The sequence below is a fragment of the Marmota flaviventris genome, chromosome 4, assembly GCF_047511675.1.
Source record: "Marmota flaviventris isolate mMarFla1 chromosome 4, mMarFla1.hap1, whole genome shotgun sequence".
Taxonomy (NCBI): domain Eukaryota; kingdom Metazoa; phylum Chordata; class Mammalia; order Rodentia; family Sciuridae; genus Marmota; species Marmota flaviventris.
In genome coordinates this window covers 53,130,578-53,144,964 of record NC_092501.1, presented here as the reverse complement: position 1 = coordinate 53,144,964, position 14,387 = coordinate 53,130,578, and the positions used below count along the sequence as shown (strand labels likewise).

Sequence of the window (14,387 nt, the reverse complement as noted above, 5' to 3'; positions counted from 1 at the left end):
CATGAAGAAAGAGTGAGTGAATGAAGGTTTGCCTTTCCTGTGGCCTGTGCACCATACCATCCCCAGGAATCTTCCCAAATGTCGTTGTGTCCCTCCCCTGCTTACGGTCCTCTGTGGGCTTCCAGGCGTTTCCTGCTTTAACCCTGACCTCCTCCACACGCCACCCAAGCCACTCAGGACCAGGCCCTGTGCACCTGCAAATCCTACTGCTTCCCCCTCCATCACCAGACACAGACTCCTCCATGAGCATCTCTCTGTCCTGTCTTTTCTTGTGCCCTCTGCCTGAGTACTCCTGTCCACTCCTCTCACCTGCCCATCCATTTGTCCCCTCTCCCATGTTCTTCTCTCTGCTCCCATGTTTTTGGAATAGCTCTTAGGCTGGTGGTTCCCAGACTTTGCTGCACTTTAGAATCATCAGGGAGATTTATATATATATATCAGGCAAGCGCCCTACCAGTGAGCCACAACCCGGCCCCTCATCAGGGAGATTTTAACACTCACATTCCCCATGCTCAAGTCACAGCCTGGCACAATTCAACCTACAATTCCGGGGTGGGGTCCAGTTCAGAAAGGGTGTGCAGATCTCCAGTTGCTTCCAGTGTGTGGCAGGGCACGAGAACAGCTGTCTGCAATGATGCAGTAGTCATTCCTCTTCCTGCGCCTGCCTCCCAGCTAGTGGAGGGCCTTCTCCCTTTGTATTCCTCTCATGCGGCTGCTATAACAAATAGCCCAGGCTGGGTGGCTTCATAATTGAAATGTATTCCATACAGTTCTGGAAGATGGTGAGTCCAAGATAAAGGTTCCAGTCCATTTGTTTTCTGACAAGGGCTCTTATCCTGATTTGCAGATACTGCCTGTTGCTGTGTCCTCCCGTGGCCTGTCCTTGCTGCGTGTGCATGAGGGAGACACTTTCTGGTATCTTTTATAAGGATGCTAATCCCAGGGAATCAAGGCCCTCACCCTTAAAACCTCATTTATCCTTCATTACTTCCTTCAGGCCCTATCGCCAAATACAGTCACATGGAGGGTAGGTAGGACTTCAACTATCAACTTTGGAAGGACATAAACATTGAGTTCATAGCACCTCCAAGAGCAGAGACCTCTCTCACTGCAGTGTGGCCCATCCCAGCATTCTTCCTGGTGTTGACTGAATGTATAGGCCTGTGCCGGCCCCACGCTCTTCTCTGAGGAGAGCTGGAGGCATGTTCTGAGGTACCTGAGAAAGTTGGTAGGTGGCCAGAATAAGGGTTGGCATGAAGCCAAAGAGTGCCCTGTGGGATAGCTCCCCTGTGGTGGGGATGCCAGGCATCTCCCGTGGGAGACTCAGCCTCCTCCTGCTCTGGCTGGAAGTGCACACGGGTCTTTGGGGTAAGGAAAGCCACTGGGGTAGCCGCCACTTTGAAATGGCTTAGAATCCCTGGGGAAGGGGAAAGGGGTCTTGGGGTGGTAGTCTCTGGGAATCAGATTCACAGCACACTGCCCACAGCATCTCTTTATTGCAGCCCAGACAGGAGTTGGGTCCCTTTCCTGGGAGCCACGAGGTACCTACCCATCACTCTTCTGAAGGAGGCTCTGAGAAGCATTTCCTTCAAAATGTCTTAAAACGTGTACTAGTGAGCTGACCTCGAGAAAGTAGGTTAGAGTCATTATCTGAATTTTTAAATGACAAGGGCACTAATGGCTGACTCACTTCCATGGCACAGCCAGGGGGGGCAGTAGCCATGGAGGAGAGGCCAAGAATGCCAAGTAGGGAGCTCCCAAACGCCAGGAACCAGGGAGGGCCAGAGAAAGGCCCGGGGCAGGGAGCCACGAAACCTGGACCATCGTCTGGGCTCTACCATCAACTCCCAGCGAGCTTGGGCAAGTCACTCCATTTCCCTCTGGAATGTTCTGGAATACTCCCTCAGGAACTCGGTGGGAAGAGTGCTCTCTCAGGCTGCCTTATCCTCTGAAGAGTTTAGCTGTAAGGAGTCTTCCTGAGGAGGGGAGGGAGAGACCCTGGAGGACTGGGGGATGCCTGAGGAAGCCCACCTCTCGGCTGGGGTTCACACTCTGGTTGGTTACAGAGCTTCTTGGATGGGCACTAGAAAGACCCAGGCCACTGTGTCAGGAAATACACATCTCTAGGGTGGGTAGAGGAGCCCCTAGGGACAAGGTAGCAGCTCTCTGGGATGGCCAGTCACAGCTCAATGACCTCCTCCAGCTTAGGTGGGGCCTTCTAGTTTTTTTTCCTAGTTTTTTGCCCTTGGTGGAAAGTTCAGGTATTTAATGTGGGATCAGAACTTGAGCTGATAGTTCCCATCAGATAGCAATTCTCTCCGAAGCAGAGGTCTTCAAACACCAGTGGCATTGCATTCATTCAGCCAACCAGTAAGTAGACATTGTGTACCTACTATGTGTCACATTGCTCAAGAATTGGAGACACAGCAGAGACCAAGACAAAGATTAAACAGACACGAAGCCACAGAAAAAATTAAGTATGGAGTCTATTAGATAATAAGCACTATGGGTGAAGACAGAGGTGAGCAGTTAAGGGAGATGGAGAGGTGCTGGGGATGGAATGGAGGGTGGCTATGGTAGGTCTTAATTTGAGCAAAACTTGAAGAGAATAAGGGAGTCGGCCATGGGACTGTGGGCAAGGAATTTAACGCACAGTCCCTGAGACATGAGTGCTCCTGGGATGTCAGGGGACTGGCTGGGAGCTGGTGTATTTTGCATGCAGGGAAAGAAACCAGAGGGGCAACAGGGGGCAGGTAACAGCAATCCTGGAAAACCATTGTGATGCTTCAGCATTGAAGGAGAGTCATTTGGGACTTGCAGCAGATGATCTGGAATGATCCTCTGCATACTTTGTGAAGGTGCAGAGGGACTCTTTAAGGTGCAGAGGTATGGGCCTTGCAGCAGCAAAGCCATGGAGTCTAACCCAGCCAGAGCTCTGCTCCTTCCTGGTGCCTACCTCAGCCCCCAGGGCGATGCAGCTGTTTACTGAGGGCTGAGGTAGCTTGGGAATCTGCCTGCAGCTGATCAATCCTCTTATAAATAAATGATCCAGAGGCAGTACTACCCCTTGCACAGCTTCAGGGGGTCTGTTCTTGTAAATGGCGCCCGTTTTGGAGATGGCATTGTGAATGACAACCCCCGAGCTGAACACTGAGGCAGACTCACAAGCCCATCCTGGAAGGAACCTTAACTTAGGTGCTTTCCATCTACAGGAAGTGAATAAGGTGTGCAGCTGCCTCTGCTGATTTGAGTTTGGATGACTCATGCACCTGGCCTCATCCATTGTCCTGGGAGGTCCAACGTGGGCTGCTGCAGTGGATTACAGTGGACAACTGTAATCTCTTATTCCCTGTGGGTTTAAATCTCCCCTCAGCCCCCAGGGCGATGCAGCATCAGCTCTGCATTGCCACGAGAGGGGCGAGGCTCTTGGCAGATGCTGAAGGCTGTGCCCACCGAGGGCAGGTGTGAGTGGCTGTGAAGGAGGCTGTCCATGTGTGAAGTAGGCGGGCAGTTGACGTCCTTACCTTCCGTATGTGCTGGTTAACTGGCAGGAGGTGCTGGCATTAGGCATGAGGCACTGTTAGCACCCATTTATAGAGTAGGTTAGGAGAGGTTCAGAGACCTAATCACAGACCCACAATAGAAGAAAGAGGGTGTCAGCTGGAGAAAACGATCAGTCACTTATTCTATTCTGGTCGGGCTCTCAGAGGCTGGGCTCACGGCAAAGGCCCTGGACTTGCAGCAGCGAAGCCATGGAGTCTAACCCAGCCAGAGCTCTGCTGCTTCCTGGTGCCTTGCCAAGCCCCTCAGCCTGGCTCCTAGTCTATAATGTAGCCATCAAGATGGGCGTTGCTAAAAGTAAGTGAGCGAGATACAAGTGTCTGCCTAGGCCAGGAAACACTAGGCCCTCCATGAGGGCTCTCCTCTCCCAGGGTTGGGTGGGGCCAGGCTGCCAGGCCCTAAGACACCAGTCGGAGCACAGTCTGGCTACTTGTGGGCCGTAGGGTTTTCCTGCCCAGCAGCCCACAGCCCCGGTCTTCTCCCAGGCTGCCCTTCCTGGTGTTGGCAACTCTCCCAGAACCCTGCTGAGGTTCTCTGGGACGGCTGCCAACTCACCCTCCAAGAAGTGCACCCCGCCCCTTGGCTAGCTTTCTGAGAAGAGACTGGCACATTTCAGGTAGGGCAGTTTCAAATCCTGGTTCCAGTGTCCAGCATGGTATTTTGGGGAAACTCACAATCTCCTTTGGCCCCACACAGCTTTCTGTCCACATTAACTTCATTATTCCACCATTTTTTTCAACCTAAGTGCACTCTTCCAGGAAACTCTTGCAAGGGAAGTGAAAGTGGTAAATAACTTTATTGTTTGTTCCCAGAGCTTTCTGAAAGAGTCATTTAAAGGAACACCAAGTTGCTGAATTCTCAACAGCACCAAAAGAGAGTTTATTCCTCAAGACTCTTCCAGCTCTCAGCCTCCAAATCCCCCCTTGCCGTGTCCACTCACCCTAAGCCATGTCATGTTTAGCCAATCCCAATCCAGGTTTCCTCCCTGTGTGGAAAGGCCTGTCTAGAACCAGACTCTGAAGCCTCATCCCCACTTGGACACCCTGGGAAAAACTATGCCACTGGAAATTATCCTAAGGCAGGGAGAGGACAGCAGGACTAGCCCTGTTAGATGGAGAGCTTGACCCAGCGATCTTTGTGAACCAGGATTGGACAGGAAACAGCACGTAGGAGTCCTCTCTTTGATCTTTGGGGTAGAGAAGGGCTAATCCACAGGGGACAGTTGTAAATGATAGCAAGGCCTTCAGAATCTAACAAACAGCGGCCAACAAGTGGCCACGAGATCCTTGGGGATGTCCTAGGGCAGCCATTTCATTTTATAGATGGGGAACAAGGCCTGAGGCAAAGGGATTTGTCCAGATTACAAAACTGGCGGGACTGTTACAGGAACCAGATGAGTTACCATCTGCAATGCACCAGACTCTGCCTGGTACTTGTCTAGCCTCAAATTCAAGGCAAACTCAAGTTGGTCTCAGATTTAAAACACAAAACCTGGCTGGGCACAGTGTCACATGCTTATAATTCCAGCAACTCAGGAGGCTGAGGCAGGAGGATCACAAGTTCGAGGCCAGCTTCAGCAACGTAGCAAGACCCTTAGTCACTTAGCAAGACCCTGTCTCAAAATAAAAAAAATGAAAAGGGCTAGGGATGTGGCTCAGTGGTAAAGCATCTGTGGGTTCAACCCCCAATACCCAAAACAAAACAAGACAAAAATATTAACAAAACCCCCTGACTCAAAGCCTTGAGCCCTAGAACAATGGTTCTCTAACTGACTGCATCAGAACCACCTGGGGGTTTGTTCAAACTGGGTGCTTAACCCTCCAATACCCCACTCCTGTGTTTCTGACTACAGGCCTGGGGTGGGGCTGCACATTTGTATTCCTTTCTTCTTTTAAAAATGATTTTTTGGGGGCTGGGGCTGTAGCTCAGTGGTAGAGCATTTGCTTTGCAGGGTGCAAGGCCCTGGGTTCCATCCTTAGCACCACATAAAATAAAAAAACAAAGATATTGTGTCCATCTATAACAACAACAACAACAAAAATATATATATATATTTTAAATTAGTTGTTGTACTAGGGATTGAACCTGGGGTGCTAAGCTACATCCCCAGTCTGCCCCACCCTCCTCTTTTATGAAACGGTTTCATTACAGTCTCCAACCTGTGATCCTCCTTCCCCATTATAGGCCTGCACCCCCGAGCCTGGCCTGAGGATTTCTATTTCTAAACAGCTCCTTTATGAGCTCCTGCTGCCTCCCCAGAGACCCTTCTTTGAGAACCATGGACCAGAGGAATGAGTTACTATGGACAAAATGTTTGGCACCACTAAGGGCGTCATGGGGAGAGTAGGTCCCTTCATCCTTCCTCAGGCGAGGCATCCACTCCGCTTGACTGTGCCTCCACCCACACGGGGCTATTCTGAGTGTCCCCATCGAGCTTCCTTTCCCTTGTGTTTTCACCAGAGGAACAGCCCCTCTTGGCATGTGGGCTGGTGACATTGGGCTCCTGGTGGTCTATGTGAGGAGAACCAATCAAACACCACCTGGAGGCAGAGGGAACCAACACATTCTTTATTGCAGACTGAAGCTAAGGGCTCGCTCACACTGTGAGCCTGGATTTGGGAGCTCCTCCGACTGCCCACGCTTTCCCAGACAGGCAAGGGCCTGCTGTCTAAGCAGAGTGGAAGGAACTTCCAGAAGCAGCCTCTCACAGGGCCAGGGATAGGACCTGGAGCAGGCCGCCTGGCATGCAGGGGTGAACCAGAGGTAGGATCCAGATGGCCACGCACACCCAACCCTCATCTCCTGGTGATGCGATCACCCCCTTCAAAGGGAGTGTCATGCAGACTCTGGAGAGATCCAAGAGGCTACGGGTCTCCCAGGGCTGGGTTGGAAGGAGGCTGAGCCCAGACTCACATCCCTGGGGGTGGCAGGGGAGAACCGAGAAAGCCTTTGCCCTCCAACCCGAGGACATGCCCAGGGTCACCCCTAGGCCCTCATTTCTCAAACTATAACATACTTGTAGGAATCAGCTGGGAATCTTATTAAAATGCAGATTCTGCTGCAGGAAGACTGCGGTGGGCCCAGGATCCTGCGTTGCAAACAAGCTCCCAGGTGATGAAGCCGTTGCTGGCCCTCAGATCATGCTTCGAGGTGCAAGGCTCTGGCCATGAGATGGCCTCTTCCACCAGGAGAGACCCGGCTCCAGAGCACGGGGGGTGGGGGGCAGCCCAGCCCGGACTGCACTGTAGCCCCCACCTGCCCAGTGTCCACAGCTGAACTCAGCAGCCCTGGAAACCCTCTTTCAGAAGGACAGGAAGGCCTTGAGATATGAGCAGAATGGACAAGGTCTCTCTCTTGGGACACTAAGTATTCAGTGACCAACAATGTCAGCTCCTTGCCAAGACATAGGAGACCTGGAAGGGGGAAGCACATGGGGCGCCTCTGAGACAGGCTACTGCTCTGACTGGTGGTCAGACCTCTGGAGAGCCGGACTGTAGGTGTGGTAAGTGGCCCAACTCTGCCCAAGGCCTCAGGGGTCTGCACAGATCCACACCTAGGTGCAGAGCAGGTGGGCTCTGGGGAAGCCCTTGTTCCTCCCATGAGAAAGTGAGATGTAGCCACCTGGGGCATCAGAAAGTCGGGGTTCTCCAAAGCACTGTTTACCAGAAAGCAAGAGCCAGGTGGGGGGCCTGCCATCTCGACTTGCCCCAGTTTTATCACTGAAAGCCCCACATCCCAGGAAACCTTCAGTCCCTGACAAGCCAGGATGGCTGGTCACCATACTCCCTGGCCAAACCCTAGACTCCAGGTGAGGACCTCACAATGGCTAGGTCAGCAGGGTGGTAGCTCTGGAGCCAACGATCCGCAGTGTCTTCTGCCCCCAAGGGGCCATGACAAGGGAAAGAGACCGTGGGGGGGGCAGCTAATTACTCGGACCATAGCCACAGACACAAATGGCATTGTTGTCCCTGGGCCACCTCTCCTGCAGCTCAGGGGTGAGGACCAGGCACAGCTGGACAGTCTTTCCCCGGGGAGGTGTGGAGTGCTCAGAACTTCCTGCCCACTCAGTCTTCATCAAAAGGAAGGACAGAGCTGCCCTGATTTCTCCCCAGGGTCCATCCTCAGGGTGCATGGCGTCTGCAGAACGTCTTGCCCTGTTCGAGGCCACGGCCTTCTTGGGTCTCCCGCTCAGGCTCCTGCCGGCCCAGGGAGCCAGGTGGTGAAGGAGGGGCATGGCGAAAGGCTTCATCCTCAGTTCTCAGGAAGCAGCAGGTGGAGGGTTGTCTTCCACTCCTCTCAGGGAAGCCATTGGCTCTCAGTACTAGAAACAAGGCCTCCAGCCCACGGAGGCCCAGAAGATGCTCAGCTGCACTCATCTGTGGGCTCAGAGGGTGCCTGGTGATTTGAAGCTAAAACCTCCAAGGATTCTAAAGGAGGCCAAAGCCCTCTGCCAGGATCCCTCCTCCCAAGCAACAAGGCTCAGAGAGGGTAGGGGATCTGCCCAAGTTTGCACAGCAGCTGTGTGCCCACTATCCAGGCTCCAGCCCCCACTCAGCCTCCTCCTTCTCAATGCTCCAGGGCCTCTACTGCTCTAAACTAGCTATCCTGGACTCGCTGCACCCTACTCCCGCCACACTCTGTTTGGCCTACCCACCCTCAGCGCCCCAGCTTAGCCTCCCATGGGCCTCCCTCCTTTCAGGTGACAGGCCAATGGCCTCTGTCCCTGGGATGGTAATGAGGAGGGTGGTCTAAGGTGGAGGGGCCCGTGCACCCTCTGGAGACATGAGCATATCAAACTTGATGAGTGGCGGGGCGATCACGCGCACCTCGGCATTCAGAGGGTTGGAGCGGAGGTTGACGCTGCGTAGGGCGGGCATGGCGGCCAGCTTCTCCACGGGCACATCTGCTGGGGAGAAAGGGACAGGTCAGAGGGGGTGGGGGCAGGTAGGCGGGGCAGAGGACAGTGCAGCAGCAACACTTGGACCACATGGCGGTGAAGGGCGGCTCTCCCTGCCCCTTGCCCTTGGGGCTCAGCACCTGGTGCCCGAGGGCCATGGAGGGAAGCATCCTTCCAAATAAGAACTGGCTTTCTCAAAGGTTAAACATAGGATTGCTACATAAACCAGCAATCTGACTTCTAGGTGGAACTGAAAGAGTTAAAGACAGGGTCCTCAAAAGCTATTTCGTGACTGTTCATAGCAGCACAATCCACAACAGCCTCACGGAGAAACAAAAATGTGGTATGTGCACGTAATGGAATATACTCAACCATAAAAAGGGGAAAATTCTGTTTTATCATGGATGAAACTTGAAAATGTTGTGCTAATGTGTGCTCACGCACACAAAGTGTTAAGTTTTGCTGTGCTTAGCAAAACAAGGAGTTCTGTGAGAAAGTATGAACTCTTCGAACTGTGTCCTTGTTGCTGTCTTAAGAAGATAAAAGAATGATCTGCCAAGTGTAAAATTTTGTGTGTGTGTGTGTGTGTGTGTGTGTGTGTGTTTGCCTGGGAATAACTAACCACAAGTTAATTGATAAGAAACATGGACCACCGTGACCATATACAAAGTTTTCCTGAGAATGTTTATCCATGCTTGTAAGGATTAAGCTGCCGAAAGGATGTTTTTTCTTTCCCCGTGTTTTAATTAACAATGCTGTATAAAAGAAGGAGAGAAAAAAGTACAGACGGTGCTCATTTTCTACTGAATGCGTGTGTGTGCATGTGTCTTTCTTAAGCATCTCTGCTGTACCAGGAATTACAGATTGTCAGCGGGTCTGACATGCTAATGAAAGAAGACAAGTGCAGAAGGGCAAATACTGTGTGAATCCATTTATAAGGAATCTAGAATAGTCCAACTCATGAACTCAGAAAGTACAGTCAAGGTGACCAGTGGTCGGGAGAAGGAGCAATGGGGAGTGGTTACAATTTCTGTTAAGGTGACAGAAACAGTTTGGAAATGGACAGTGATAATAAGTACATGGCACCATCAAGGTAATTAATGCCACTGAGTGACAGGCTTAAAAATGTAAAATGGCAAATTTGGGGCTGGGGTCATAGCTCAGTGGTAGAGCGCTTGCCTAGCATGTGTGAAGCACAGGGTTTGATTCTCAGCACCACACATAAATAAAGATCTATTGACAACTAAAAAAATATTTTTTTAAGAAAATGGCAAACTTTGTTCTTTATAGTGTCAAAATTTTAAAAATTAACACTGTGCTATGCTATGCCCACTGAATTGTACAATTCAAATGTGTGAAATGTATAGCATGTGAATTACATCTTAGCAGGGCGCAGTGGTGCATGCCAGTAATCCCAGTCATTTGGAGGCTGAGGCAAGAGGATCTCAAATTCAGGGGCTAGTCTCTTGCATCTTAGCAAGTCCATCAGCAACTTAGCAAAACCTTGTCTCAAGATAAAAAACAAAAAGGGGGGGCTGGGGATGTGGCTCAAGCGGTAGCGCGCTGTCCTGGCATGCCTGCGGCCCGGGTTTGATCCTCAGCACCACATACAAACAAAGATGTTGTGTCTGCTGAAAACTAAAAATTAATAAATAAATAAAAAGGGGGACTGGGGCTGGGGCTCAGGGGCAGAGCGCTTGCCTAGCATGTGTGAGGCACTGGGATCATCCTCAGCACTGCATGAAAAATAAGTTAATAAACAAAGATATCGTGTGTCCCTCTACAACTAAAAAAACATTTTAAAAAATAAATAAAATAAAATAAAAAGCACTGGGGATGTAGTTCAGTGATTAAGCACCTCAGTACCAAACAAAAAAGTGAATCATATCTTAACATCTCCAAGAATATTATATGCATGAAGTTAAGAACACTTCTACTGAGAGAAAAGAGGGTGCCTGTGGAAAAAATAAATTTTTAGATCATTTTTGTTATAGATAACATTAGAATTCATTTTGACATGGTTATAAAAGCATAGGATATCATTTGCTTTATGCAAGTGGAGATTCTTATTAACCATGGGAACACCATTCTCTATCACATAATCCGGTCCATTATGCCCCTGAGGAGTCCCCACAGGAGGAGCAAGAATTAACGTGGCTTCACCGAAGGAAGTCAGTTAAAACTTGGCTTTACCAGGACTCTGGACCCTGGACACCGTGCCGGTCCTATGTCACTGCCCTGTCCAAGCTCTGTGGAAGTTCCCAGCTGGGCCTGGGGTCAACATCCAAGGGTGAAATGTTCTCTGGAATCAAAACAAACCGATCTCCTGTTACTGCTCTAGTGGAAATCAAGCTTCAAATTGTCAGCCACTCAATTTATGTAAAGATACTAGGGCATTTCTCAGGACTCATCCAAAATGCCACTTGGTAACAAATATAATGATCTGATTAATTCAAGGTCCAACAGACAGATTTCTAAATGAAGAGGCAGCGTAGCATAGGACAGACTCGGAAATTAATAAACCCAACTGGGGCCCCGGCTTCACCAACTCTACCACCCGCCCTGGGTCTTACTTTCCTAATCTGAAAGATGAAGGTTCTTTGATTTGGTGTTTGTCATGATGAGATGGGGGCAGGGGGGAGGCATCCTCAGCCTGAAGAACTGCACAGCGGGTGTCCTCCTTGGGACATCACGCTGAGGGGCACATGGAGTCCATCTTTAATTTGTGTTCTGATCACTTGTCAGAGTGGTGCGCGATTTCTCCATTTCTCCACTGCACAATTACTGCTGTGTCGTCCCCCCCATCAAGAAGTCTGTGGGAATACTCTCAAGAGCATGTAAATATGTAAATATCCTGCTGCTCACCAACATTTAGCCTCCATTGCCCTGGATTTAGCATCCACTGCTGATTCTTGCCAATCTGATCTTTATGGTGTTTGCAAAATTATGATCTTTCCCTCACGAACAGAACCTTGACACTCTAAGGAAAGCCAGCCTTCCCTCTTCTATTTATTATCAATATGGAATCCTACGCATCTAGTGATTTACAATTTAACTAGCATTTATTTGGTGCTGAAATTGTCCCAGGGTTGTCCAGTGGGAACCCTGTCAACCTGGGTCCTGTGTCTGTTTTTCCTTCAGTGCTAGGCACTGAACCCAGGGCCCTGTACGTGCCAGGAATACGGTCTACCACTGGCCCTTCCTGTGATTTTGACATGCTTCCAGCATTTGGGGGATATACTTCCTTCCTTCCTTGGTTGATTGATTGTATACTGGGGATTTAACCCAGGGACAATCTATCACTGAGCTATATCCCCAGCCCTTATTATTTTTCATTTTGAGACAAGAGTCTCACCAAGTTGCCTAGGGCCTCGGTAATTTGCTGAGGTTGGCCATGAACTTGTGATCCTTCTGTCTCAGCCTCCAGAGCCACTGGGATTACAGGTGTGCACCAGCGTGCCTGGCTACTTCATTACTTTCTAGTAGTCTCACTGTGAGCCTTCCCCTGCGGCAGCCCCAGGGCCAGCCATCTCTCCAATAAGTCTGGGTCCCCTCAGGGGAAGGGTATTCATGCCTGGTATAACAGTGCTGCGTGGTGTCCCACCCAGCCCCAAGGCCCCATGCACACACACCGCTGCCTTTGAATGTCCAATGCAGTGTGTCCCCCTTGCTTCCTCTCTACTGTGCCAGCACGGACACTCAGGGGGCCCCCATCTGTTCCTAAGGAGAATGTCTTCACACGTATGTCCAGGGGCAGAATGGACTGCTCCATCAAAGGATGTGTGCGTACTCTGCCTAACTGGTCTCTAGAATGCCCGCCAAGTCTACTGGGAACCCCAGCCACGCTTCCTCTCCAGGGGCTTCCAACAGAGACCGCCTAGACCTGCCCACCCCCCTCCAGGCCGACGCACACCAAGACCCTGACCTTCAGCATGTTTCTGCAATCTCCTCCCCTCCCCGTGCCTTGTGCACCACAGGAAGGGGTGGTAGTGCCTGGGGCTCCACCACCCAGGAACAGGGTGGGCTCTGCCTTCTACCCTCTGGACAGAGCCCACCTGAAGACAGACACCGTCCTCCTCGCTGGGCTTGGTAACTGGTTGGATGTAGCTACTTGCTACCTCTCTTGGGGGGTGAGGGCAAGGGGAAGCCACGCGCTCAGGACAGTTTCTCATATCTGCACCCACACTCAGGTTTACGAAGCACTTCCAGGCTTGATCCTCCGCAGCCGTGGGGAGAGCCCCACAGGTGTTCTTCTACCCACTTTACAGACGAGGGGACTGAGGCTGGAAAAATCTGTCTCAATGACGCACGGCCGTTAAGAAGCAGGGCTGGGCTGTGCTGCCACCTAGCTCAGAGGATGCTCCATAATGTTCATGATGGACCAGGCGAGGTGAGTGTGGAGGGGAGAGAGCAACCCAAAGGCTTAACCCTGAATGGGCAGGCGGCTCCGTGCCGATGGGGCTTCCCATACAGTGGGAGCCTACAGGGCTCTGGGCCTTGGATCTCCGCGCTGGGTCAAGTTTTGTTGTTGTTGGTGGTTTTATAAGTAACGTATGAGTGCCTGAGTGCGCTCTTTGTGTCAATGAACTTACTGACTCCTCACAACGGCAGAATGAGGAGCACTGTCATTATCTCCATCTGACAAGTAAGAATGAAGGACAGAGAGGTTAAGTGACTTACCCAAGGGAACACTGCCAGGGGCTAGTGCTGGAAGAGAATGTAGCCAGCCAGGCTGGGCCAGACCCAGGCCCAGTACGCCATCATCCACGGGTACCCAGCCTGGCATGTGCCACCCTCCTGCAGCCTGAGAACCCTCCAAGGAGTCCCCTAAGTTAAGGGAGACAGAAAACAGTCTATGGGTCACATGGCATGTCAAAAACTTAAAAAACAAACAAACAACAATAATAAAAACCCAAACCGAAACAGAAAAGAAAGAAAGGAAGGAAGGAAGGAAGAAACCAGTCTGTGTCTACAGGGTTTCTTGGGCCCTACAAGAGTGTTTGGCTTCCCCAGGCACAGTGGCTCACACCTGTAATCCCAGGGACAGAATGGATAGCTCCATCAAAGGAGCAATGAGTCAGGAGGCTGAGGCAGGAGGATCCTAAGTTTGAGGTCAGCCTCAGCAACTTAGCAAAACTCTGTCTCCAAATAAAAAATAAAAAAGACTAGAGATGTGGCTCAGGGTAAAGCACCCCTGGGTTCAATCAAAGCTCTTGGTTCCTTGGGCCACCTAGCTAGGAACGACCCCCTCCACAGCCCAAGGACATTTTCTCCAAGAGAAGCGAGGACAGCATTACAGGGTTTCAGTTCCCTGTAAGTTCCCAGTTATAGGCATCTTCTGATTTTCCTGGAAATGTACTCAAATTGATTCCAGAATCTTCTGTGCCTCCTTGTTCTGCTCTGGATCCCAGGATAGAACAAATCTGTGCCTTTTTGTCCTGGATACTTTTGCAGCCTGCAGCCCAATAATACCACTACCTTCTTTGGGCGAGGTGGGGACTGGGTGGTGGTGAAGATGCACGAGCTGATCTTTGGAGTCCTACAGACTGACTTTTCCTGACTTTTCTAGGACTGAACTGCTTTAAGCAGGGTCTCTGAGCCTGAGGTGTCTCACCTGTAAAATGAGGTCATACTGCCCACTTTGCAGGGAGGCCACCGGAAATCAACAAGATGCCCGCGTGCAGTCGGCCAGCAATAGACATTCAACAAGGGTCAGTTCCTTGCTCCCTGTTACTAGTCTAGGGCCAGCAGAGCAGCACCACCCAAGACCCAAGGGACAAGTCCACAGAGCTGGTCCAGCAACTAGTCTGAGCTGACCGCTAATGTGAGAAAGAGGAGGGCTAGCCTTGGTTTTCTCCTGGAAGTGCCACAGCTCCCTCACCACCGCCCACAGGAGGTCAGAGCCCCCGACTGGCCTTGCTGGGATCTG

The 14,387-nt window shown here is 51.0% G+C and overlaps 1 protein-coding gene across 10 annotated transcripts in view; it reads right to left on the bottom strand.

The window, feature by feature from the left end:
• Positions 1-6,114: 6,114 nt before the first annotated feature.
• The window catches only part of Lrrc20 (leucine rich repeat containing 20), a 101,537-nt gene continuing 93,264 nt past the window's right edge, over positions 6,115-14,387 (bottom strand). For 7 of the 10 annotated variants that reach the window (XM_071611201.1, XM_071611202.1, XM_071611203.1 and 4 more), the window contains 2 exons: positions 8,388-8,467; positions 6,115-7,937 (listed from right to left, as the gene is read on the bottom strand). In XM_071611201.1, the coding sequence (XP_071467302.1) occupies positions 7,683-7,937; positions 8,388-8,467 (335 nt within the window). In that variant the 3' untranslated portion in view covers positions 6,115-7,682. Of the gene's footprint in view, positions 8,468-14,387 lie in introns of all 10 variants that reach the window. The other 3 variants (XM_071611208.1, XM_027931327.2, XM_071611206.1) reach the window with 2 other exon arrangements.